At 41.5% G+C, this 27,650-nt stretch overlaps 1 protein-coding gene across 1 annotated transcript in view; it reads right to left on the bottom strand.

The window, feature by feature from the left end:
- fbxl17 (F-box and leucine-rich repeat protein 17) overlaps positions 1 to 27,650 on the bottom strand; it is a 227,919-nt gene that overhangs the window by 113,377 nt on the left and 86,892 nt on the right. The window contains exon 8 of the mRNA XM_030416214.1: positions 24,400 to 24,530. Within this exon, the coding sequence (XP_030272074.1) occupies positions 24,400 to 24,530 (131 nt within the window). The remainder of the gene's footprint in view (positions 1 to 24,399; positions 24,531 to 27,650) is intronic.

The following is a 27,650-nucleotide window of genomic DNA, read 5'->3' as shown; positions in this document are numbered from 1 at the left end:
CAGCAGGTAATAAAAAAGTTTGTTTTTATGTTTTTTGGTGATTTTTTTATATGGTCAGCAGCTTAACACCATTGGCCACCAGGTAGGGCAATTAAAAGTAATCAAATTATCAAAATTACAGTATGTCCAAGTGTATCCAAGTTGCAGAAGGTGCAATTTTTTTGTTTAAGTTAAATGTGTGTGAAAACAGGAATTTAATGAAGTGCTGAAGTGCTGCAGAGACGCTTGGCCTACAAATCTCATTCTTCAGATGAAAACGTGTTTGTTTTGGTACAGACCCCAACAAATGTCCAACCAATCATGATCTTAATCGTGTTTTCAATGAAAATGAAAAATCTCTGTAAATCATATCACAATCCCAATATCTGTCAAAATAATGGCCAACTCTTTAATCCTCTTGGCCACTAAGCCCGATTCTGTCACGCATATGAATCTCAAACCAAGTCATCTGTCTCTGTCTGAAACCAGACGACCTTTGTGTCTTTTTTTAGTTTTTAACCCTACCTTAGTTTGCCGGACGAGTAAAAACAGGCCAAAAGCCCCTAAAATTAATTTTAAACGCCCTTCCAACCTTCCAGTCAAGAGCACCCCTTGACAAAGAGAAACCTATTCTGACATCCTTCATGCGCAAACTAAACACAATGTCAATGATGACTTTGTGCAGAGGATTTGAAGAGGGGAGCTTTTGAAGTGCAACTCAGTGGTTTGAAGTTCAGCACTCTCCTCCATCTGGTCCAATTTATTCTTGTTACAGTCACTGAGGCATCAGGATCCTGACTCCAAACACAGTGGCTGTCAGAACTGTTGTAATCTTCAGTTGAGTGGTGTCACTCCTAACACAATCTGTCACAATCCACTGGAGGAGACACAGAAGTTCAGAACAATACTCCTTTGTTCTCATACATGATAAAAAACATGAGCCTGAGGACACCTTTAGAAGCACAGCCTCTCTAAAATGTACACAGGCTTGGATCTTGGGTTGAAATACATTCAATTAGAATGAATAATGACTTTCAAAACACTCGGAAAGCTAACAAAACATGCAAACAAGTCGAATACTTCTCACATACAGATATGCAGCACTCATACTGGCACAAGAAAATGATATCTAGCATGTACACTGCACTTATACAAATGCATAGCAGCACTGCAGAGGAGTACTTGCAAATACACGGTCGCAAACACACACACACACAATCAGACAAACAGTGTCTGTGCCTGAGAGCTGAGATCTGGACCACTGGCTTTGATCCGACCGGCTGCAGATCACCATCTTTTGTGGTTCAACGATTCTCCAAGGCCTTGCAAAATAATATAAACAGACTCAGAAGATTTTCCCGAAAATTGAGAAAGTATCTCGACTTGGGCCCACGATGCGACACAACCTGTATACAACCCCGCTTCCAAAAAAAGATGGGACGGATGTAAACTCTGTAGAAAAACAAATAAAAGTTGACAATGATGTTTTTTGCCTCTTTCCATAAATTCTGTCTTATCTATGTTATTGTCAGCGTCCTAACTTTCTGGGCTTTGGTCTGGTTTGTACTTATTATGGACTCACTCTTAAAACACAGCCGTCTTTCAAACTATAACAGGTTCATCATCAGCTCCTGTGTCCACGCTCTATAAAATGTATGTACTGTCTTCCACTACGTCACTTTGAAAACATACACATATCTCCTTTCACTGTTTTGCTGATGACACCAAGCTTTACATTTAAGACGTTCATTTTGATCCAAAAAGGCAATGCGTCGTGAATGTGCTGGCTTCACAAAGAAAACATTTCAAACCTTAAAACAACATTATGTAGAAATCGGCATTTTGTGCAATTTGGCGCTCCCCACAGCTTCTCAACGCAATACCACTGCGGTAAATACAAATCCAAGGTCTGTATCAATTTGTCAGACGTAATGTAGGTGCCATCTACAAACGGAACTCATTACATCATAGCAATGTTACTTGTTGAAAACCTGTATGTTGAAGTAAACATGTATGTAACGCTGTGATCCCACCCCTCTCACTGAAGTCACACAGTGCAGCAACAAGTGATAAATCAAATCAAATCAACTTTATTTACAGAGCACTTTTCATACACGGGCGTGCGGCACAAAGTGCTTTACACAAGAAAGATAGAACAATAATTAAAGAAAGCTCCTCCCTCCCACCCTCCATACTACATACACGCGCACACACACACACACGTACACACACAGACACCTGCACACTCTTACAATAGGGGGGCGGAGTGACTGTGACGGAGACACCAGTCACCCTATTACAAGTAACTGTCCCATAATGTTGCTACAGGACTATGTGTTGCATTGCTCTCTGAAAAACTGTCAATCTTCATTAATACTCTCCTCACTGTTATGATGCAGTACATTATAGTGCTTAAAAATGTGCACCAGTATAAGGACTTGAGTATTACAACTTAAAGCTAAAAGGAAGTAAAAATATCCTTTACTCACGACACAAATCATTTCTTAATGCCAGTGTTGATACTTGACAAAGATTAGAATCTCCTGTTGACCTTTCTCTCTAATCTCCACTCATCCTTTTCACACCTTTGTGTTAAAGCTCCCTCTCAGTTTCTCTCTTCCCTGTCTGCTTCCGTCCTTCCTATTTCTGTGCCTGCATTACTCATCCAGCGTCCCCGTCTATCTTTCTCTGCTGTGTTAATTGTGTGAACTGGAGACAAATCCGACCTTTTCAGTGTAATCACCCCTTTGGCTCCATCAGATCTACACCCCGGGCCCAATCACCTGCACACACACACTCAAGCACACCTCAATAAAACACCCCACTAGCAGAGGTTAATCACAGAGTGAAAGTAGCTATATCCAGGGACGTGATTACCATCCTGTTCCCTCCGGACACATCTCCTCTGTGCCCTGTGAAAGCCTTCAGTGCTACCGAAGCAGCCAAGGAAAAACCGTAGAAAAAATCCCATCAGTGGTCAAACTGTATATACTTCTTTTTACCACTTTGCAGCGGTTTGGCATTGTAAAGAAAACGTCAACACAGGGAGAGAGATGTGCGCTATAATTTGAAATGACAGGGTTTTGTGAGTGGTGGTGTTCATTTTCAAATGATAAAATCAGGGAGTAAGGACGCCATCTGCGCTCTTCTTGTGTGTGTTGGCGGCTGTGTACTCAAAAGCTCGCACCATAATGCAGATGCTGATACGCTGCCACCATCTCACAAAACCTTACAGGGCCTCCTTGGAACAAAAACGAAGGTCTGAAAATAAAATATCAGCTGGAAGACAGGAAGATAAATTCTGTCCTGCGTTGCTTTCTGTCAAGACTTGTTTCGCTGACGGGTAAAAAGGAGTCGGCCAGCAGGGAGAGCAGGAACAGAGGGACGCGCAGAGGTAAAGAGGAGAAACAGGGACAAGGACAGGTTGTCTCTCCTGACATGCCTGAGGAAGACTGGTGACATGGACAATATTAGCCTTCCACTCACATTACCTCACACTAACAGTGATTAGATTTACAGCACATACGCACTGACGAACACTGGAAAGCCGACACTCACATAGCCGCAGCAACACACACTGTCTGAAAATGGAAAAATGCACAATGACCGACACACACACACACACATCCCATCAATTAGGAGAGAGCCATCCAGCGATCAGTAAAAACTGACTTCCAGCTATTAGTTGAGACAGCACGTTACAGATTGTGGCTGCTGCTCTCCCTTAACTCAACCTTTCTTTTTTTCATTCTGTCTTTTTTAAGAGGGGGCAGAATAATTAATAACTGGTATCATTCCAATAAAGCCATTAGCAGTCGCTACATTTGTTCATTCTCTCACTGGCGGCTCGCTCCCTCTCTCTCTCTCTCTCTCTCCCTCTGCCTGTTTCTTTCCCTTCGCTTTACCTCCGCCTCTCTTCCTCTCTGTGATAGATGAACATGCTTGAAAGCAGCTGTAATGCAGAATAGCTTTTAGGCAAGGGGGAAAAAAAAAAATAAGCGAAGCGCTCCAAATTGAAAAGAAAAACAGGCCTTCCGTTATAAAGTAGAGCAGGATTATGAAAGATAAAAACGGCAGGTCACGGCCAGAGTTCTTCTGTGCCCTCTGTCTCTGGATGTTGCCATGGTAAACCATCCTCCAATTTTGATTTCCTATTTTCCCTCTGTAGACGTGATGGGCCTTAACATAAGCAGACACTTCATTACACTTCGGCCAGTTTCATAACACAAAATCACCATTGACAATACCTAGATTCGATTTTTATGATCAAAAACAAAAAATATCCAACGAGAGCAGTTGTAATGACCAGAAAAATAGCACGATAAATGAAGAAAAAAACACGTTCACTTTGATTTGAAGCGGGTAAGGGACATTTACTGTCAGTGGATCCCTCTCTTGCTCCCATGTTTCCTGTCTGAATCTCAACGGTTATAAATAAATTCAGACTGAGGTTCGTCGTGACAGCTATTTTGCTTGTGTTTACATGACTGTGGCATTTTGGCATTTTCACGGAGTTGTTTGTTTGTGTATTTATTAGTCTAAAAAGCCAAGAGAGCGTCTTGAACGAGGTGAACAAGCCCATCATACATCACCCAGCTGAGAGCTACGGGGCATTCTGTCAGAGTCCGTAGTCGGGCAGTGCGCGTTAATGTGTTTTGGACGAGGTGTTATTTTCTTCATTTAGATACTTTAACATTTCGGCTTGCTTTGGCTAGTTTCTACAGTCTTATCAGCTCCAAACTTTAAATGGTTGCCTTTTGGTCTCTTTGTATAATGCTGACTGTTGTTATTTCCGACTTTATCCCGATTCCGAACAGGGTGCTTTATTCTGAAAATTGGCCTAATACTCGATACCATTTGTGTGTCTGACTTCCTGTCTGGCTCAATCTGCTGCGTCCAGCTTGATGCAGGTTTTTGTCCACTTAGTCACATAAACTGTTTTAATTTTCCTAACCTCACAAAATGAAAGAGTCAGATCGATGCAGTGAAAACAAAGTTTCTCTTTCTGTTGGTTTCTCATAGTTGAAAGTATTGATTTTGTTGACTCAAAGTATTAATATCAAGGGTGCAGCTGCATAATCTGTCCAGTGCAGAAGCCTGATCAATTAAGTCCTCATTTATTATTCACATCCTGTTAATTTCCACAGAAATGGAGGGCAGGCCTGTTTTGAGGTTACATTATGTAACGTATATAAAGAGCAGAGAGATAAGAAAATGAGAGAATCCAGAGAGACAAGAACCCGAGGTACAGTACAGACAGTGCTCCTGTCCTTTGAAATACAAAAACATATTGTATCGTATTAATTCACTGTTGCTGCACATTATGACAAAACCACTGTATTTGTGGGCTCTAAAATGGGGAGAAAACAAAGCTCCATCTATATGCTGATTCTTCATTTTCTCCCAGTTCTCACTTTCCCTGAGGACGCTCTGTGATAGCGTAAGCTCTATAATGGCTCAGTGCGGAACAACTTTTTAGGGGTAAATTGATGTCAGTGACATCGTTGTACGTTTGCATAAAACCGTGGGAAGAAGAGCAGAAGAAAAAGTTTTGCTGGCGGGTTTGAGAGCAAATTGAAAGCAGCCTGCGCTATCTGACGCTTTTCAGATCCTCAAACCCATGCTAACCTTTCTGCAATCACAGTCCAGCACGCTGGATATAGCTTTGAAACAGCCCACACTGCCAGCTCCAGGCTGTGAACACACCGCTGCATGTGCTCATACTCCTGCTAAGTGAGGTTTCTGAAACCAGAAGGCGAGAAAAATTATATTTCAACCTCTTAAGTTCCTGAGCTAAACGAATAAATACAACATTTTCCTAAAAAAAAGAAATATTGATTTAAACCACTGCATTGGTTTAACATTCATAGAAAATGTTTATTTCTTGTACAGTTGTATAGATTATTATTGTTTATAGTATAGTTTGCACTGTGTGTATACATTGTATATATCTTGCTTTCTATTTATGTTATGTACAGACTGTTTTTCTTTTCTTTTTCTTTCTTTTATTCTTGCGGACTCACTGCTGCTGTAACAAAATAATTTCCCAGTCTGGAATCAATAAAGTAATTCTATTCTATTCTATTCTATTCTAAACTTTGAAAATTAGATATATTATGCTTTACACAGTATATCCGCACACACAATTATGCAAATTGCAAGCGGCTCTGTGTGGATGAAATACATTTGGATTATTGACTGAAGCACATTAACTCAGTGCAGAAATGAATACATTCCTAAGTTTAGGGTCATCCAAAGCACTTACAGCACAACTGGTGCAACATAAAACTCTGATGCACCATTTGTTGGAACACTGACCATGACTTTGTAAGCATGCATGTCTTTTAAAAAGCAAAATAAAGGATGTAAAGAAACATCTGAGCAAAGATACGGTGGAGTTTAGTTCTTGCTTGGAGCCCAACTGATCTCTTTGTCCACAAACCAGTTCTGAAGCCAGCTCATTGTTAGAGTAATTCATTTATCTGTGGATTAATTGGACGTGTTAACGTGACCAAGGTTAATCGCCATTCAACATTTCGCTAAAGACCACACTACACAGTAAGCTGGCGATGATATTGGATGATGCTGCGGGGTTTAATCTAAAACTGATCAAGTCGTGAGTTGCACAGGAGGAGGCAACAGCTTGAGTTTGTTAACACTCAGTCCAAACTGTTGGAACTGGGAGACGTCTCCCCAGTTTTCAGCTCCAACCAGATACATTTGTCAAAGTTTGGACAGAGGGCGATCTTTTCATTAAGAGAAGATCTGTGCCCTGACATTTACAACACCCGTTAAAATGAAGATGTATTACATATTTCACAAGGTGGCAAAAAAGGCATCCATCTCTCGTCCGTACCCTCTCTCTCTCTCTCTCTCTCTCTCTCTCTCTCTCTCTCTCTTTCTCTCTCTCTCTCTCGCTCTCTCTCGCGCTCTCTCTCTCTCTCTCTCGCTCTCGCTCTCTCACTCTCTTGCTCTCTCGCTCTCTCATGAAATGTTATACAGTTAGTGGCTTATTAATTTAAAGTGTACTGCATAAGCCTATCCTAGGTGAATATGCTAATCAACAATTTTGAGGCCTGATGAAGTATTTTACGAGAGGCTGTAAAAGTATTTTTGGGAAATTCACTGTCAGGTTCAATTGCTCAAAGTGACTATCCAAGGAGAGCCATATCTCACCCTGTTTATTAAAGACCAAGTGAGTTGATGCAAAAACTGAGCGCTATTTAAAAAGGCCGAATCCAGGCGGCACACTGTTGTTACAGCTGAGAGTTATTTCGATACCCTGCATATTACATAGTAAGGCTGCCATGAACAGTTATCTTCATTGTGGATGAACTTGATGATTCTTTTCAAAATTAATTGATGCATAATTTCTATTCATCATTTTCGTTTCGTTTCGTTTCGTTTTCTTTCCGCTTATCCGTCGGTCGTGGGTCGCGCTTTTTTCCCCCTAAGGGGTTGTGGGGCTTACTGGGGCCAAATCCAGTTTACTCAATGGGCGAAGGCCAGGGTACACCCTGGATGAGTCGCCAGCTCATCGCAGGACCCTTACTGACGACAGTGGCTGCCACACAAGGTGCCAACTGCACATCAGGAGCAACTTTGGGGTTCAGTATCTTGCTCAAGGAAACTTCGACATGTAGCTCAGTCTCGCCCTGGGAAGCTGGGATTCGAACCAGCGATCTTCTGATCACTAGTTCACTAGCTCTACCCACTGAGCTACAGCCGCCCCTTAAATATATATAAATAATAGTCACAATGAGACATCATTAATTTGCTCCTTTGTCAAACAATCAAAGTTACAAACACAAGGAAAAGCAGCAAAACCTTACATTCAAGAAGTTGGAACCAGCAAGTGTTTGACATATTTTGTTAAAAACATGACTGAAACAACTGATGATAATCAAAATAGATGGCAATTCATTTTCTTTCAATCGACTCGTCCTCTAATCAATTAATCATTGCCGTTCTATTACATAGAAATCAAGTTCCCACATCACATTTTGGATGGTATAAAAGGTCATGCTGCATGTTCTTCAATTATTTGTAAGTTAATTAAGCAGCCATAACCCCATCCTAAAGTTTATTGTATTATTTTGTGAATTAAAATTGCATTCACTGGCAAGTTTTCCAGATTACCTAGAGGTTTAACTTCATCATAAAGGCAATTTATTGAGTGTTGTTGCAACATTTTGGCATGCGGTCAGGCTAAAAGTTGAATCTTTACGCAATCCACACTGTCGAAACTGTAACTAAATTTTATCATCAGATCATCAGTTTAATCTAACGTAAAACCACAGGCTTATATTTTGAAAATCCAGTCTTCATCTTTATAATTCTTAAGGTTTATGCGTACTAAATCTTAAATCTGCATCAATATTTTCTCTGGTTGTTCTGAATTATAAACAGCCGACGTCTTTAATGGGACGTTCCCTGAGAGGGCACAGTGCTGCCTGCCTGTCGGGTCATTTCTTTTACAATGTTTTAGACAAATACCAGAGCCGATGGAGCATACTGAAACGTACTCTGACATTAGTTAGAGGGCAGAGTCAAACAGGATGAAACTCCCCTTTTAAGTCAGACCCAGTGGATTCTGTCAGCTTTCGGTTTGATTTTGCACGCAAAGGATACAAAATGACCAATACTGAACAAAATAACCCTTCACCTCCCTCAGCTGCAGCTATCTAAATCTACCAGTAATCAAAGGCTCAAAACAGTCGAAAAAAAATCTTTGATGTTATTGCTTATAAGGGGGATATCAAACACTTCAGTCATTCTTAATATGCAATATGTACTGCTCCTTTGCTATGCTAAATACCCAAACTAATTTATGGTAATGTGGCTGAAGATGAAAAGCAGAGGAGCAGAGAGAGAAGAGCACCTAACAAGCCCCACTGTCATCTCTCTCCTGGTGCCATGACGTGTCACCCATGATCCATGACATCTTTAAAAAGAAGCAGACGAGCTGCAGATAAACGAGCGAGGACAAAGACAGATATGAGACGAGAAAGAGGAGGGAAAGTAGAAAATAGTCACCCTGCCCCCCCGTCTTTCTCCACGTAGTCTTTCATCCTCTGCCCACATCGTTCTTAACGTGCCCTCCCCACCAACGCCGTCAGCATTTATTCCCTCTATGAAAGGTTCTGATCGAAGAGTGATTTGCATGATTGCATTTTCCATACCTTGCATTAATAGTGCAGTGAGGATGAATAGCTAATGGCCTATCATATTTTAAGTAGCCATCTCAACCAGCCATCACATTACAGCTCCTTCAATCTGCTAATGAAACAGGTCTCTCTTTCTCTCTCACTCTCTATCACACTAAAACCTTCTCTTCTACTGGACACCTGGTCCGGACAGGTCTGGAAGATATACCTTAAAGTCTAAAATAAAACATTATATGTGAATGAGAAACTAAAATAAAAATATGCACCCTCTCAGCAGTGATATATTATTGATCTAATGAGATAGGCATGATACACTGGCATTTTGGTTCACATAATGAACATAATAATATATGACATTACGCCTATTCAAAGTCAGAAGTTAAATTCCCTTCCTTACTCATCAGATCTGTGTTTGCGAAGAAGTATATTAATATGAAAAGCTGCAACAATCAGTCTCAAGAGTGAAATATGAACGAAAACAGGACTTCATCTGTTAAATATAGGTACAGTATAACTATTAGGCCGTTGTATGTCTTATATTTCTATGTTTTAGACAATATTATTAGATGGCACAACTTCCAAGCTCCACAAAACTACAGTGTATATATATCAACTTGTGTTCTTACTGTCATTTCTTACATTATAATGTTTACATAATATTGTTTTTTTTTCCTTAAACTCATTTTCTATTGAGCTTTTTCTTGTTCAGCAGTTGGAGTGTCTTCTGTTGTATGAGGTGTGCGATATCAATAAAATGTGTTGTTGAGGATGATATTCAAAATGACAAAACAAAATATGAATAATTAAGAAGGAAACCATCAACAATAATAATAATAATAACACATGTTGTTATTTTCATTATCATTGTTGCTGCTGTTGTTCTTACGATTGTTGGTGGTAGTGTCCTTGTTTTTTTTTTTTCAACAATATTTTTATTGACTTTTAAACATATTAAACACATACAAACACACAATAACATTGACAAAGACAGTGAAATATGCGTAGTTACTACATTTTTCATTAAAGACGGTAGTGTCCTTGTTAATGAATCATCATTAGTTTTTCTTCCTCTTCTAATTCATCATTTGTCTGTTCATGTGTTTTTTCTGTTAGCCTATGAGTTTTCATTGTCCTTGGATGATACTCTGTTTCACTGAAAAGAAGCACAGCAACACTAGATTATGTCATCCTGTCATTCAGGAAACAATGCTGCATCATAACAAAAGTTTAAAAAATAAAAAATGAAAAATGTTTCTGCTCAGATAACTTCTCAAGTAAAATGGCAAAGCAATAAACGGTTCTAGCTTCTCCAGTGTGAGTATGTGGTGGTTTGTCCTGATGCGTGTATACGTACAGTTTGTTCTGATCGTACAGTACATATAATATAGCATATTTGGGTTTTTGACCATCAGTGGAAAAAAACTAAACATAAACTGAGATCATCTTAGCCTCCAAATTACATAAAGTGACCAACTAATTCAGACAATATATGGCAGATTAATGGATACTGGGTATGGAAATAATAATATTAAGTAGTTAACACTCTAGAAGACTGGACACATTTTTATTCCATACTTTGCTCATTTTAGGTTAGCACAGTCCAGTGCTGCAGCTCTTCTATTAACCCCCCCCCCTCAAAAAGCCCAATCTGCTCTAATTGGTCAGCTCTCACATGCTTGAGCAGGTACGGACTCACATGCTTTGGGTACAGTTTAGATAAATTTACAGTATTTATAGGTACCTAAACCTTCTTTATAAAGAAGATTTTAAGATTTTAAGATGGTATTTCTCTAACAGAGAAGTGAAGCAGGTTGTTTTAATTAGTGTGTTACATGAACACAAGTGGTGTGCACATGTTGGAGAGAGAGAGAGTGAATTTCCTTGCTTTTTGGGCATACTGTATGAGCATATTTATGCGGGAGTGTGTTTCAGCAAACACTTGAAACTGTTTTCCCACACGGCTAAGCAGAGCCAGCGACGGGACACAAAACCTCATACCACAAGGTCGTCGTCGCCACACTCTATTCATATTTTTTACTCTCTCTGGGTTACAGCAAACTCTTCCAAACCCTCTCACCCCCGACCACAACCACCTTTTTACTGCCTTCCACCAGGACGAATTTCCGTAATCTTCTGAATCTGCTGCCAATAGATTTCCCACCAGAGTTCACGCTCTTATTGAAGATTCAAAGGATCAAAAAGGGAGATACCCCTCACCACCAGTGTGGATACATACACATATTACCACACAGTTGTGAAATATGCCCGCAAAAAACTCACACTTACTGTAAGTATACACGCACACGCCCACATGCACACTCTGGCAAATCTCTAGAGACCTCTTTTAATAGTGTTTGGCTTCTAGGGGATCTGACGGGACCCCGGAGCAAAGGAGAGTTTGAAAAGTGATTGCTTTGACGAAGGGAAAGATGGCGCTAAAGAAGGGGGAAAGGATGGAGAGAGGGGGAAAAGAAAGGAAAGGGGAAAGAAAATATGGATCCTGTAAATGGAGGAGGATGAATGGAGCGAGGGCAGAAGACAAAAAGAAATGTAAGTCAGGGGTGAGAATGTATAAGCCTGAGCAAATAGTTATTACCAGTCTCTGAAGGGTGGCGGCGTGAGCTGAATAGACTGGGACTTGGAAACCACTGTTACCGGTGGTGATAGGGGACCGCTTCACAGCCCTGCAATCTGACAAAGGCTTAGTAGGTAATGGAAGTGGACCTCCGACGGCAAAAAAAAAAGAAAAAAAAAACAGAGGCGCATTAGCTCGCTTTAAGAGTGGAGCATCAGATAAGTCCGAAACCTCTTCAGGTCCAACAAAGCAAACATTTATTGCCCATGATTTGTCAAATGTGAACTTAAATGGGAACACCTGAAACTACAGCTGCAACCACTGGATGCATAATATTAATTTGGAGTGCAGCATGTTGATTTAAGAGTGTATCGTTCCGCCTGGTACAGCCTACTCAGAATAGCAACTAAATGCCTTGCTGAAGTGTCCTTTGGCAAAACAATAAATCTCTCCAAGCCGCATGGATGCTGCGTTGTCACTGACCTTGCGCAGAATTGAAAAGACAAATCTATCCTGCTTTCAGGGAGTCAGAACACGAATGCTTGATCTTAAAACAATCTGAATGGGCTAAATGCAAAGTTTATGCACAGAGAGGCTGGCCTTGAGAGGAAAAACTCAGATACAACTGGCTCTCCGTAAACACAAAAAGAAATGCATAAACATTCACAAAAGAGAAGATGCAGGCAAACACACTACACATACAGTGCAAAGATTTGAAGGAGTGAGGGGAGTAACCAGGCTGAAATTAGAAAGTTAAGGTTTACTGGAGGAGGGCACATTTCCCGGACTTCCTGGGGGTGTCTGGAGAGAGTTTATGCATCATTCAGCTCCAGCTGAACATTAAATTTGAGGTTCAGGAGTTGATGGCCTGATTGAAACAGACAGGCCATATGTCATGGCATGGGCAGGTTAGCACTGACTGGAAGAAAGCAGAGATGGGTTTGTGGGAATGAGTGTCAGTGTTCCTGTTTACAGGCTGGCAAGGTCATGTGCTCAGTAAGATCCATGTACTTTATTCTACAAAGAAAAGAAATGCACTTACATGTCATTAGTTAATGTAAATGTTGACTCTGGCCTTATTCACACAGGACTATTATTACTGATGTAATTACATCCACATGTCTGTGGATTTGTGCGGTGCATACACATGGGATGAGCAAAGTCTGTATTTTAGATGAATTCACTCACATTATCCCCCCGGATATGATGTCAAGGCTATGCGTAACATTAACATTTCAGAAGAGAAGCATCTGTTGTTCAGCAGCAACATTAATAATATAGATTAGAGACGTTTTTGCCACTTTCTGCACATCTGCAGCTCATTTAGATCAAGCGATGGATGATTTGCGGCTGCACTTTAATATGACTTGCTCTTGACCTTCTCTGTCATCACTTTTAAATGTCAATACAGCCGATTCCACAGCACGGCTGTTGACTGCTGTCCAACACACTGTGAGACGTGATCAAAAATCACACTTGCTCAGTTGTCTGAACCACAGAAATAAGATGTTAAAAAGATGGATGCACAGGCAAATATTATCATGAGACCTCTGTGTTCCGTGAAATCTGGCAGGACATTTGCGGTGGAATTTTACTGTACAAATTTAAAAACACTGCAGGTTCATCAAAGAGGACCTCCACAATTATTAAAAGTTACTAGGGGTCCACAGTTAATGCAAGCCCCGTGCAAACAGGGGTTTACATTTATTTCCCACTCATTCTGAACTACTATTACAACTGTTTACATTGCAACCCATTCCTCAATGTGTGCATACATAAATAAATAAAATCAACTCGAAAAATTGCAGTGAGTGCCCTATTGGATGCCCCTATGGTAGACAAAACATGATTAAGTGCCCTCTGGAGTAGCCTTCCAGTTTACTATAAATATATCATGACTTTCTGCATTCAGCCTTTATTTTAATTTGCCCGTGTCCCTCAAACCACCTGAGTCTCAAGTCTAAACAGCATGATCTAATTTACTACATCCCTAGTTTGAAACTTACAAGCAGTGACTTGGAACTTAGGTAGGACTTTACAAATAATTGGTGCACCACAATCCACTTTCGTCAGTCTGCAGTTCTGCTCTCAACCAGAGAAGTTTTCAAAGAAGCAGCTGGCATGTGCGTGCAGGTTTTCCAGAGGCTACACACACACACACACACACACACACACACCCACAGACACACACACACACACACACACACAAGCTCATGCATAACAAAACAAAAAAGAGGAATAACAATCAGCAAACTATTTGTCCCCGGGAGCTTCTAATACAAACCAGGTGAGCAACAATAGCAGTTAATAACTCCAATTTACTTTGTTATTCAAGTCCCATCACAGAGCACTGTTTAAAACACCAATTTGAAACAGTAAATCAGCCACGCAGCGAAAACGTTTGTCCCCGGAGACTAATGCACACACAAATATCCCACCAAACAAATTCGAGCTCCATCCATTTAGCATGCTGCGATACCCACAATTTCCCTTTCTTCTTCTTTGGTAGAAAATGGCCTTCTACTGTTTCTCCTCCGCTCAAAACCCTGGGTAATTTTCTTAATCTGGGCCCCGATTCTGAACATTTGCATAAAAATGTTCACTTTCGAGGCTCCCCTAACAGGACACGGCTCTAATACGCAATTACTTTACTCAATAGTGGCGGCTAATTACAGAGGTGTCAGACAAACAGGTAGCAGAACAGAGAGGGGGGCCTCCAACACAAAGGCTGAGGTGCTTGTCCGCCACATGGGACGGAGCGGCTCAATGGAAAGCAGTAAATTCATTTAGGCTAGCTTCATTAAACCCTGTTCCTTGGGCCCTGCATCATACACTCCCCTTTGCTCTCCCTCCTCTCGTTTAGTGGGGTAGCGGATGTGCTGTGGGTGAGAAGAAGGCGATCACACAAATGAGCGCAGCGTAGAGGGAATGGGGGAACGCTGTAGGGGAGAAAAGAGGGAAGCAGAGGGAGAGATGGAGGGGGATACACAGAGCACAGTAGTCAGGAGAAGGGAGGAAAGAATGGGGAAATGAGGGAAGGAAGGAAAGAAGGGGAAGGACGGTATCAAAAAAGCAGAGCAGAGATACAAAAAAAGAACAGAGCAATATTACAGAAAGTGCTAGTGGGATGGAACAAGGGCATGAGGACATGTGCTCATTTGATGATAAAGAAATCAGGCATAAAAGGACGAGTGTATGAAAGAATAATTTTGAATATGGCTTTTGTTTTATTCATCTGACCCAGACTTCCAAAAAGCCACAGAGAACAGAGGAAAACAGAGAAAATTACAGCTTTGGTCCTCAAACACAGGCCAAATGCCAGGTCTCCAGCATGGTGAAACAAGGGCAGCCGAGCCCCGTGGTCTCTTTACCATTTAGATTATACTGGCAACTTTCTGACCCCGCAGTATGGATAACCATAATAAGCCACAGCCCCCACTGTGTACCACCTGTAAGCCAAACATATTCACAAACAAAAACCCCAACGTGTATGCTCAGAAAAACCCGACCACAGAAGTATCCACACGCCCCAAAAAAAACAAACTCGACTTGCTCGAAAAAGAAAAAACTCCTCGCATGAACTTTCCACTTCTGCAGAGCTTTGTCAGACCCGATTCATAACCACTGCCTTTTTATTTCCACCATTTTGTGCCCAATTTAACAGAGTGCCTGCTGGGAGCACAATTAATGTCTGATGTAAAACGGACATTGAGAAGAGGTATGCCATCTCATTAAGGGAGAGAAGTCACACTTTCTGAATTGGAATTTGAAGGCTTGAAGGGTTAGGTGAAACACTTGAGACTCCCTACAGTGAGGGAACACGGAGGGGCTGATGGGCACGCATTTCCACCGAGGACCTGTCACCGCTCTCAGTCCGCTTGCTTTGGTTCCTGGCCAACGGAGCACTTCATGAGAACATTTCAGCGTGATTACATTACCTGCTTGCCCGGTTGACACGCCGATTCTGAGTGACTCAAATCACTTTTACACATGACCCACACATTCAGCTGCAGGGTGAACACGCGCAGCCAGCTATACAGACGCCTCTCTGTAAAGGATAACCAGCGAGGCTCCCTGAAGAGCTTCATGGTCATATGTGCTCAAACATCCACTCATGGGCAAGCAGCTGCAAATATGCAAGCAAGCACTAGGGTTTGACCCGCTGATTGTATATAATATAGATGGAGAAGTGACTTGAACCTCCATTCTTTCTAACGGTTGCAGTGTGTGACTACACTGATTTCCAATAAAAGTCTAATGGCGTAGAAGCTTAAGAGAGAATAACCCTACTTCTCGCTTATATTATTACCTCAGTGAATAGTTTGATTTTATGGTGTCAATCGCTAGTTTCAGGTCTTCCTCAATAAATAATGATGTAAATTTAGTAAATTATCGTCCAGTTAAGAGTAAAATAGACAATAAAGCAGGGTATCCACTCAGGATACTTCACACTCTCGTCCAAATATGGTCACTTATGGCTCCAAAAAAAAACAAGATGGTGACAGCAGAAATGCCAAACTCAAGGCTTCAACTCTGTAATCCACAAGTCATCACCGTAAATTGAGACAAAGACCAGCGTATCCATGTAAATGTACAAATACATACTAATAAATAAATACATACTCAAGTTTTAGAAATTACAAGGAAATTTATATTAAAAAATGATTTGGGGGGTGGGTTCTTGTGAAAACACACAGTTTCCATACCGTTACACCGCATTGTTGTATCGCACTGTGAGGGGACGGCCTAAAGATGGCATTAATCTGGAATAAAAATTAACTTTTTTAAATAGCCTTGTGGTTTCGTGCATACTTATTTCCCTCTGATGGTCAAATTCTGTGTAGATCATTCAGACAGTTAGATGACGCTATACACAGAATTTGACCATTAGAGTGAAGTAAGCATGCAAGAAACCACAAGGCCACACCAACTAGGGAATTGGATAAAAGCTTAAAAACAAAGACATGAAATAAGATCAATGAAATAACATCACAATAAGCAGAGACAGTGCTGGGAGACTCACATTTACTGTACGTATTTTTTTTGCATCACTGTGCAAAATCAAATGCCATGTTTCTAAATCATGTTCTCTATAATTCTTCTTTTATCTCCTAGCGGTCTCGTAATGGGCTAAAGTAATAATAATTTCCCCAGCCTGACAGAGCAGAAGGTAAACCTATACGCGGGAAAAAATCAAATTACAGGAAAAAACGTATTTGCTCAAAATGGAACCAATAATTTTGCCGTCACGGGTCAACAATTTGGTTAACATGGATTTTAGCTGACTTTCAGTGTCAGGCACATGACTCATTCTGTGAGATAATGGTGCTTCATAGCCTGTGTTTAATGTGGTTCCACAGCTGTGAGATGCAGGGTTTCCCATATAATGATTACATTTGGACGTTCCGCGAGGTAATTGAAACACTGCTGAGATACATTTTGTTTAGGATTCAGTGTTCATTCAAAAGTGCTACTTTACATCACTGCATCTAGCAAAATGCAAGAATTAATCCTATTAGAGGCTAAAAGGGTGTTTGACCGCATATATATATAGCTGAAATATCATATAAGTATGAGAGACAAAATAAAAAGCCTTGCTACTGCCTCCTCGCACGACATTTTCTGTTGATTTTTAGTTACTTTCAAAGTCTCTAATGTGGAAATCTGACTTTTTCCTTGTACCACATTAAAAGTCACCATGACCTGCAAAAGACTGGTTTGTGCTACGACTCCGTCTTCACAGAAAGAGGGTGATAAAAGTCAAAGATTACATAAAGCCCTGTTAAAGTCTGCAGCTGTTCAGCTGTCACTGACAGTGAGTATCATAAATCAAATTGTATGACTTCCAGAAATGAGAGCAATCCAATCAAACTAAAGACCCTGGAGCAGCAGGATGGCGTGGCGTGCAGGAAGCCTTCATCTGAAGAGGTCAAGCAGAAGCCCCTCTTACTTATCTTAGTTAGTTAGGGGTTTGACTTTTCGGAGTACAAACAGTGAGATGTAGCATGCTGCTGGCCTTGGATCCACGCCTGAATTCGACAGCAGCTTTCACGCTGTCGTAGCCTATAAGCTCCAGCTGCTTGCCTTCATTGTGTCTCTGCGCCGCGCCGCAAATGCTCCTCCATCTCCGATACTTATCAAGGCGCTGGAGTTTGACGCTGCCATTACTCAAAATTAATAACCGCGGCAGCATGTTTGTCATAACACAGTTTCACACCCAACCTGCCAGAAATAATCACCTCCGTCTTTGTGCCTGCGACAGAGACGTAGCAAGAAAGAAAGTCGGAGAGAGACAGAGGATGACGCGCAGGAAGACAACCGGAGGAGAAGGATGAAGTGTGAAAAACGAGACGGAACAAAGAGAATAAGAGCCTGAGATGAAAGACCTAACTGAGGGAGAAATTAGGAGAAGATGTGCTACGTGCAAATGTGCGCATCTTCCATGGCTAATCACTCTGACTCCATTACACCTCGTTGTTGTTTCCCCCACACCTTTTTCTCACCGTCATGACTGACAACAGGGCAACACTACCTCTCCTTGTGTATTCACTCTGCTAAGCAGGACTCTAATCTCCACTGACAGCCAATCTGCTCCAACAACGCAGACCTGAGTAAATAAAAAAAAATTTTAAAAAAAGGACCTGGGTTTTTAATTTATGAATCAGTCGAGCGCGATGTAGGGTCTGGGTTCCCCACTGGAAGGATAGAAGTAAGAAGCAGGAAAGTCTTCATAGTATGAGTGAAAATATAACAGCAAGAAAAGAGAGACAAGGACAGGCGAAGGCCCCTCAACACCTCTCCTAAAATCTGGAGAGACAGGTGGTTGAAAAACAAGACAAGGACAGATGTCTGTCATTTTACTGGTTCGGGCTCTGTTGACATTTTCCATGGCATTTAGAAAACATCCAAGAAAATCCAAGGAAAATGGAGAGGGTGGGCCTAAAAATAGTTAGTGAAAGGAAACCTATGTGTACTGACGTTATATAATAGATGTAAAGACCTGAACGACCTCTTCTCTGAGGAGATTTGCTCACTTTCCTACAGTGTCCTGCTTTCTGTAACAGAGCTCAGCTCAGCAGCTACTGTAGTGAGGTCAGCTGAAGAATTTGTGCCCAGCAGAAACCATATGTTAGTCTTTATTACTTTTTCCAGCACTGACAGTCAGCTGACAGCAGTGCCTATTTATTTAAAAAATGTGAGTAGGTTGGAAGCTGCAGAAAAAAAGAAAGAAAGAAAGAAAGAAAGAAAGAAAGAAAGAAAGAAAGAAAGAAAGATCCTTCCAATATCTTACAGCTGTTTTCAATAGTAAATATGTTTTTAACACAATTTTTCCTTTTTGCAGTAAGTCGACTTGTGTACTAGCAGATACCATGTACTGATCCATAGGAGCAAAGAAAATGTTCCAAACTTTGTATTTTTGGCACTTTTTTTTTTTTTTACTCCAAAGTTGGCTCCTTAAGTATCCTAAAGTATAACTCAGAAAATTTGACAAATGCAGCCCCCTGGTCACCTTCACTGTGGCCAAGCATGGTACAGAGACCAACTGTCATTTGACACGTCATTGATCACGCTGATGTATCATATACTCAGTCGATTGTGGGGTTTAACACTTCTCCAGGCACCGCAGGATCTGCCAGCTGGCTGCGAAAGAGGCTATTTGGAATGAGCTTCTATTGCAAAACGCCTCCAAATCCACACGCATATTAGAGAGAAGGTGTGTTTCTGGGAGAATGCTTCTCCAATTATTTCCTGCTTAATAAGCTCCTGAAAGTCAGGGAGGGCCCCCGGTCTTCCCTCACCGAGCCCCATTTCTGTGAAAAGGGGGACACAAAATGTAAAGAAGCCAATTTAGGCTGTGATTTGTGATGCTCATAAGTCATGGAGATATGCAGAGAATGTTGGCCCAAAGAAAAAAGCAAAAGAGGAAAGAGGGATGGATATTGATTCCCGCTGTTTAAAATGAAGCTGTCGGAAAGACTGAGAGATGAAGAGAAAGAGGGAGAAAGAGGAGTAAAGAGCGCCAGCACTTTTGGGAAATGCCCAACTTCCAACAATACGGATCTCATAAAAAGAAATGACTCACTTACTCCAGTGCATCTGCTTTCAGCAAGGACTAAAGGCCGAGTGACCAGAGCCTGCTCTCACACACACACACACACACACACACACACACACACACACACTCGTAGATGAACACAGAGGGGGACAAACATAAATCTGCATGTCGACACAGGCTGCATGTCCAGCAGCAGGGTTAGCGTTAGCAGAATAGATGCTGACTCTTTCCCTTTGACCAAAACCACAAACTTTATTGCAACACAGTCACATTTGTACAAACAGAAGCATGACATCGGCCTAAAAATCCATGTTTAAAGGGACATTTCACCCAAATACACTTATGTGCCATATTACCTGTAGTGTTATATATCCAGCTAGATTGTTTTAGTGGGAGTTGATGTCAGAGATGTCTGCCTTCTCGCGAATATAATGGAACTAGATGGCACTCTGCTCAAAGGGCCAAATAATACATTTAAGAAAATCAACAGCACGGCCTCCTAAAAAAATCACGATCCAGTTACTCAGAATAACCCACAGACCTTGTCGTGAGCAGCCTAATGTAGGAAGTATTATCTCCTGAACTGAGCTGTGACAGTAGCTTGCCTAGCTTGATTAGATGAAACGGCCCACAAAAAGGTATGTGTGTTACCTTGAGTAACCCAGTCATGATTTCTGGAACAGACACTGCTGTAGAGTTTTTCAAATGTATTTTTGTTGGCGCTTTGTGATCCAGGACCCCATTAAATTTAAGAGAGACCAGACAAAGTCAATGACAATAGACAATCTATACAATCTATGACATTTATGACGATTTGGCATCTCACACCAAAACAATTGAGACGAATAAATAGTGCTGCAGGTAAAAGGAGACAATATCAATAGTTGATTGTGGGTTGAACTTTCCCATCGATCACCTTGTGAAAGTGAAAACTGATTAATGAAAAGTAATTGTACAAATGACAAACCGCACTATTAAATCAGCAGTTTCTACTGGAAAATGCTCTCTAGCTACAACAACAAATACACAATAGAAACAAAAGCAACAAATACACCTTGCTCACAACACAAAAGCTCCCCGTAGTTTCATGCGAGATGAAAAAAAAAAAAGAGGACACCAAGCACCAGAAAAAATGAAAGAAAACCGTTTAACTTTGACACTGTGTTCTCAACTTGGTTCTAAAAAGTGAGCGCTGCCATTTGCTCTGCCGTTCCACTTTGATCATGACTCGCTCCCCCATTTTCAAACGCTGTGACATTTGAAAAACACAATCCCACTTTGGTTTCCTATTATCGCTGGAAGGCGGATACAGGGAAATAACAGGGCCAACACTGACCACCTGCAGCACATCACATCCTCTCCCTCCAAGAAATGACGGTGACCAAAAAATAGGCGTCCTACTGTCACAATCTGCCCGCCGGACTGTGACGATGGGAAGTCCATATTTGGTCGTCATTTCTCGCTTTCTTAGACTGGGACGCTGTTCTGGCTATTACCGAGGAAGATGAGGGGAGCCAGAGGACACAGCGCTTATTTTCTTCAAAGACGAGAGACAAGAAGAAAGGGAAAAGGAGAAGAAGGGGCTGAAATGTTTTACCTCCTGCAGAGCTCTATCTCTCCAATGGCCCCTTGTCGGGGGACAAATTGATCCTGAAAATAAGGGGTCATTTCCCCCCGCCTGTTTACCTGCTCGCAGCACACTGTCATCAGTCTGAGACACACACACTAAAGATGACCCAGCGGTACCCTCAGAGCAAATGTGAGGCAGGGTTAAGTCACTCAAGCAAGGAACTGATGTGTGTTGGCTCCCCAAGAGCAGCGACCCCAGTGACCTTGTACTGGTTGAACTTTATACCATTGACCTTATAAAATATGGACAGCGCTTACTGGTTAAAAAGGAATTCATGGCAGAAGTGGCTGCAAACCTTCCCCAACTGCAAATGGCCAGCAGGGGGTGACACCACTGGTTCCAAAATCTAACTAAGCTCATGGTAAAATGACCCTACTTCTCACTGGATTTATCACCTCATTAATAAGTTTCCTGATGAGTTTATGGTCTTGTTCGATGATTAGTCAGAATAGAGGCAAAACACTCGGCAGATCCAGTCGTGTCCAATTACGGTCACTTCTGGTTCTGAAAACTCAAGATTGCGACGGCTGAAATGTCACACTGGAGGCTTCAAAACAGTCAGGCTACGTTACGGTGGGGTTCCACTTTTAATCAGCCAAATGACTTTTCCTGGAGTGTGGGTATGGTTTTTCTGTGTTCCTTCTGATGTGTGTTTTTATGCGAGTTGCTAATTAGTAGTTAGATTTCATCAGTTCTGATTCATAGTCTTCATACTCCAGATTCTTATCCAACCAGTGAATCCAAATTTATTGAGGGACAATATGTTGGCAAACGTTTTCTGGCATTAAAAGAATTCAGACCTCCTGCCCCGTAATTTTTATTAACAATCGTTGATGTCGTGTAATAACAAAAAAAAGCAATCCAAGTTGAATGTTAGTGAAAAAAGGTCAATATTATAGCATCAGCAAACTCTTCATACAACATAGTTTCACTCCGTATTTCTCCCCATGTCACCTACGCCCGTCTGCATTCTTCATGCAGCTGTAAACTGCAGTGAATAGTTCACGATTTTTACATATGATTGCATATTGCTGTATTACTCTCTTTTGACACTTTGCCATAATTTTTAACACAAGCTCAGTCTATCATACCATAAATGGTACATTCCTTTCGATTCATGCATAACCAGCAGAGTAAGTACCTCTTAGAGCAACAGGTGCAACATTCAGCATGGAGGACTATTAAGGTAATTGACCAAAATTGAAACCTACAGTGTGTTTGGTAAATTTAGCAGTGGTTCACAGTGAACATACTGACGGCCCATGCTCTAAATGTCCACGCTTTCTCCTCCTATTTTCCTAATATGGTGCAGTTGTGATTCTATAAATGCTCCTTGCTCTCGTCACTTTTACATGACCAGCAATTCTTGAGCCAATCTAATGGCTGCGACGACACAGTTCTGTTAAAGGGGAGGTTGTGTGCTGGCTACCAGTGCCAACGCAGTATGGCTACCCCCCGCTGAGAGGCTATAGTGGAAACACATGTCACCAAGGCATGGCTTGGCATGGGTTGGCAAAGCACGCTGAAATGGACCAACCCGGGCCAAGGAAAACCCCTAAAACACGCACACCTCCACATTCATCTCCTTCACGTTGTGACGACCACCCAGAGTGTTTCTCCCTTTACATAAACCCCTTCCTATGCTATCCACTCCGAGCTGTGTGACTGTAAAGTGTAACAATAAAGCAGCTCATGACTGGAGGCTTTTATTTGCTCTGAGTCCTTGAGCAGCAGTCAGCTTGTACACAATACACACAAACACGCGCGCACGCACACACACACACACACACACAGAGGTCTGTAGGTCCAGGCAGCAAAGCAAACATGTCAGTCTCCTCAGCTATGACTGTCCACCTTGGCCCGTCACTTCCCTACTGTCTGTACTTCATTCATGAGCAAACACCACACCTACTGTATGCTGCCACATGCACACAGCATTCTCGCCTTATCTCCCACACATACTGCCGCCACCAACACACACACACACACACACACACACACACACACACACACACACACACACACACACACACACACACACACACACACCATTTTAAATTCCAATATTCCCACAGGTGATCCAGACAAATCCAGACACACACACACACACACACACACCTTCAGCCCCTGAACCAATGCAGTAAATATCATTATGGAATCAATGCAGCTTTGAATCAACCGAAACTGTGTGTGTGGGGGTGCGTGTGTGTGTGTGTGTGTGTGTGTGTGTGTGTGTGTGTGTGTGTGTGTGTGTGTGTGTGTGTGTGTGTGTGTGTGTGTGTGTGTGTATTTATGCATGCGCGTGCGTGTGTGCGTGCGATAAAGGGAAGGAGTTGATAACACCATGTGCTCCTGTGAGGATTTCACCAAACTCCATGTTTTTTGATTGAAAGGAGGCGGGTAAGGTATTACCATAACCTTCCCACCACATGTCTGCTGTTAGCTCAATAATGCAAGAATGATTTCACACATGCACGCACACACATTCAGTCACACATGCACGCACACACATTCAGACACACACACAAACACACACGCACACACACACACACCGATTGTTGCTATGCACCATGGTAAATTCAATATTGTGTTCACACTCGTAAGCCAGAGTGGGAGTACAGTCAGCAGAGAAGCCACAGCCTTGGCTGTAAATCAATAGATTAAATAGAAACGTATGAATAAAACACAAGATAATAAATAAAGGAGGAGATGGTTTATTCTTGCCGTCATATATTGTACAGGTTCTCTCCCATTTGGAAGAGAAAAGAGGAAAGAGGGAAAAAAGGTGTGGGAGCAGAAAGAAAGATGACCAGGGAGACAGAGACAGAGAACAAAAGTTCCTGTTGTGCTTTTAACTTGTGGTTTTACTTCCTATGTGTATCTTTCCTTTTCCCAGTGTCTGCATACTTGCATGAGGCGTGTATCTGTTTTAGTGGAGATTTTTGATTGTGTACAACGTCCATACAAACAGAATATAGTTGGCTTGACATACCTGTCATTGATGCTCCAGTTGAGGCAGAGGTTGAGGGAGCTGAGGTTACGACATTTCCTCACCACCTCCATCACCGTCTCGTTGTTGAGCTCTGAGATGTGCCGCAGGTCCAGGACATTCAGGTTCCGTAGCTGTGAGAGGCAACACACACACACACACACACAAATGAATGGTTTGATCATGTCAAATTCACATAAATAGCCAGGAGGTGATGTTTTCACCCGTGATTCTTGGTTGGTTGGTTTGTCAGGATTGCACAAAAACTACTGAACGGATTTCAATGAAACTTGGATGGAGGTTCAGCCCAGAATAGACCCCATTAACACTGGGGGCAGATCCAGGAATTTTTTTTCGCACTTTCTTTAACATCGCAGGACTGGGCATCTCTCATAATGTTTAATATCTCAGAGAATAACGCACAGATGTTGAGTATGTAGGTGACTGGTATCTACGAGTGAGTACAATTTGATGTGGATCCTAGATCTGGTAATCTTAAAACATGGTTAAACTGATTACCTTAAGAGATTAGGCGTTAACAAGTTTCATACTAGATTTGGCTTTATTGAATTAAAGAGGACTGTTGCTCTACTGAGTCAGTGCTTTCCACAAGCGCCGGCTGCCGGCCATATAGCCGACTACACAGTTAACTCCAGCCGGCTACTTTAATGACTATTATTTTTCGATTTTAATAAAGTTAAATGTTTTTCTAACAGACTGACAATAATGTCAAACTGAACCGCACTCATTAAAATTGTGATTCGCTGTGCTTGTACTGATAATAATCACAAATTACTCCGATCATCGCCGACTTCATTGATCACAAGGGAGAGAAACTCATCCGCGGCCCCGACACGCGGTGTGTGTGCGCGCGCACCCAGCGAAGTCAGAGTGTCGGCCGTCGGAGGCGAGAAGCAGGGCTCACCATAATACGCTTATTTTGTCACCGGTAATCCACTCTTCTCTTCCAGCGTCCATTTAGCAATACCTGCGACACGTGCTGGCATCAAAAAACACTGTCGGTTGTACAAATGAAACCAAACGGACTCTAAGAGTGTATTTTCATTAGTTGCTAAGGGAGAAACGTTCACTGAGTGTTTAATTGTGTAGCCACCACTGCAGACTGTGAAGGTGTCATGCACCGACAATAAGATATATACAAGCCCAGAACGCCTCATGATGCAATATTATGTGAGCTTGTATAGCCTATTATTTATTATTTTCAGTGCGCAAATCACAGTTTTTATTGGTGCATTAGCGTCTGGCATACTTAGTTACACTAATGAATAAAAGAAGATGCGATATTTTGTAATAATAATAATATAATATATAGAGTAGATATTGATGCTGATAATAATAATAATATTAATAATAATAATAATAATATTAATAATAATAATAATAATAATAATAATAATAATAATAGAGCAAATGTCTGAGAAATTAATATAGGCTGCCTGTTCTGCAGGCACACTTAGGCTAATAATAATGTAATAACAATATTAATAATGTAACATTATTATTATTATTATTACATTTAAGACCAGTGTATAAGATCGTACTACACCCCCCCCCAGACTGGCTACGTATGTATTATGGCTGGCTAGTCTGTGTCTTTGTGGAAAGCCCTGCTGAGTGCCATTTTAGTTACTTTCTTTGTGATGATGTTATAAAAAAATGACAACAGATGTTCGAAGCTTCATTCAAAAACTTTAATTGAAGCTGCCAATTAAACACAACACAACATAGATGGATATCGGAAAGCACTGAAAACCATAGCGCTGCCATCATGAAGCGAAAAAACTCTGAAATAACAATTTATCATTTATCATTTCGAATTTTTCTTCTTGAGGGGGAAGACAAGACAAATGATTTTCGGAGCAGATATGTGTGCTATTGCAGACCAAAAAAAGATGAATTTATTCCTTTATCTCTCTCGTGCAAACAGGTATACAGGCACGCAATTTCCCGTCCGTCTGTTCATGAAGGCTGTTGATATGTGACTATGAGACGCAGAAAAAGAAGGAAGCTCCATGAAGCTCCACAAATATTTCATGAAGGCACGTATGATATACACGCCTGCTGAATTACATGGATGGTTTTGATATATCCCCCATGGAATGTAGAAAAGAAAAAAATCTGCCTTCACACCTAGTAAACTTGCATACCGCCCCATGTGCTGAAGAACTAGCATGAATGCAGAATAAAACCTAACAAGGCAGATAAATGACACGGAATTGCTTGCTGTTACTGTTTATCATTCTGTGGCTGCACGCCTGGTGTGAGGGGTTATGAGCCAATATGAGCATTCACTTTCCCTCTTCCTTTCATCTCCCCGACTTTCAATAATCCCTCCTTCCGATCTGAATACCTTATAAGAGGCGGTTTAGATTAATCCTCCAGTCAAAATCTCTACTTCCTGACACACTCTGAGAAAACCCCACACCGACACACTGTTCAACAAGCTCACTGGAAATTACCAAAAGGCTTTTCAAGTCACAGCACAGGTGTATTTTCTCTGATACATACTCAAAACTATTTAAGGCACAGGTGCGTGCGCACACACACACACACACACACACACACACACCAGGGATGAAAGATAATAGAGGTATGATATTCCGGCCAGCCGCCAGGAAGGCAAGGAGGTAAATGTCATGGCCGAGGCTAAAGAGAAAACAAGCTTACAGTTGGTGTTGAGATCACTGAGCGCCATAGGTATGACATACACCTAACAGCGTGAAGGAGGGGTTGGGTAAGGACCCCGGCTCTCTGGATGTAGTAAGCACACATGTAAACACTCTCCTCTGTCCCCACATGCTGAGAATCGTAACACATCTACTGCTGACAAACAATGCTGAGTGTGTGATGCTGCACTGCGCTGAAGGTGATAAAAAAAAAGGCTTTTAAAACCTTACCGGCTCCATTTGTCTCTCTATTCTTACGCAGCCTGTGGCTTGTTTGTCACTCCTCAAGAGAAAATTGCATGCACACCTCTTGTGATAAAAGGTCTGCAAAAGGCATGAAATAAACATGAAACACATTTTTTTTGTGGCACCATGACTGCGAAGATGCGCTTAGATATACTAATGAAATATACATTAAGCTGCTTGTGGTGCGCAAAGACGGGTCAAGACCGCAGCAGTGCTGGTCGGGGACGGCTCAACTGATATGATAAAACAATGGTGTCTAATGAGAGGGAAACTCCTTAACTGTGTGGATTATCATAGACACGCACACATAAGAGCAGATGC

This window comes from Sparus aurata, chromosome 5, assembly GCF_900880675.1.
Source record: "Sparus aurata chromosome 5, fSpaAur1.1, whole genome shotgun sequence".
Taxonomy (NCBI): Eukaryota; Metazoa; Chordata; class Actinopteri; order Spariformes; family Sparidae; genus Sparus; species Sparus aurata.
The sequence above is the reverse complement of the archived record's forward strand: the minus strand, read 5'-3'. Positions and strand labels throughout refer to the sequence as shown.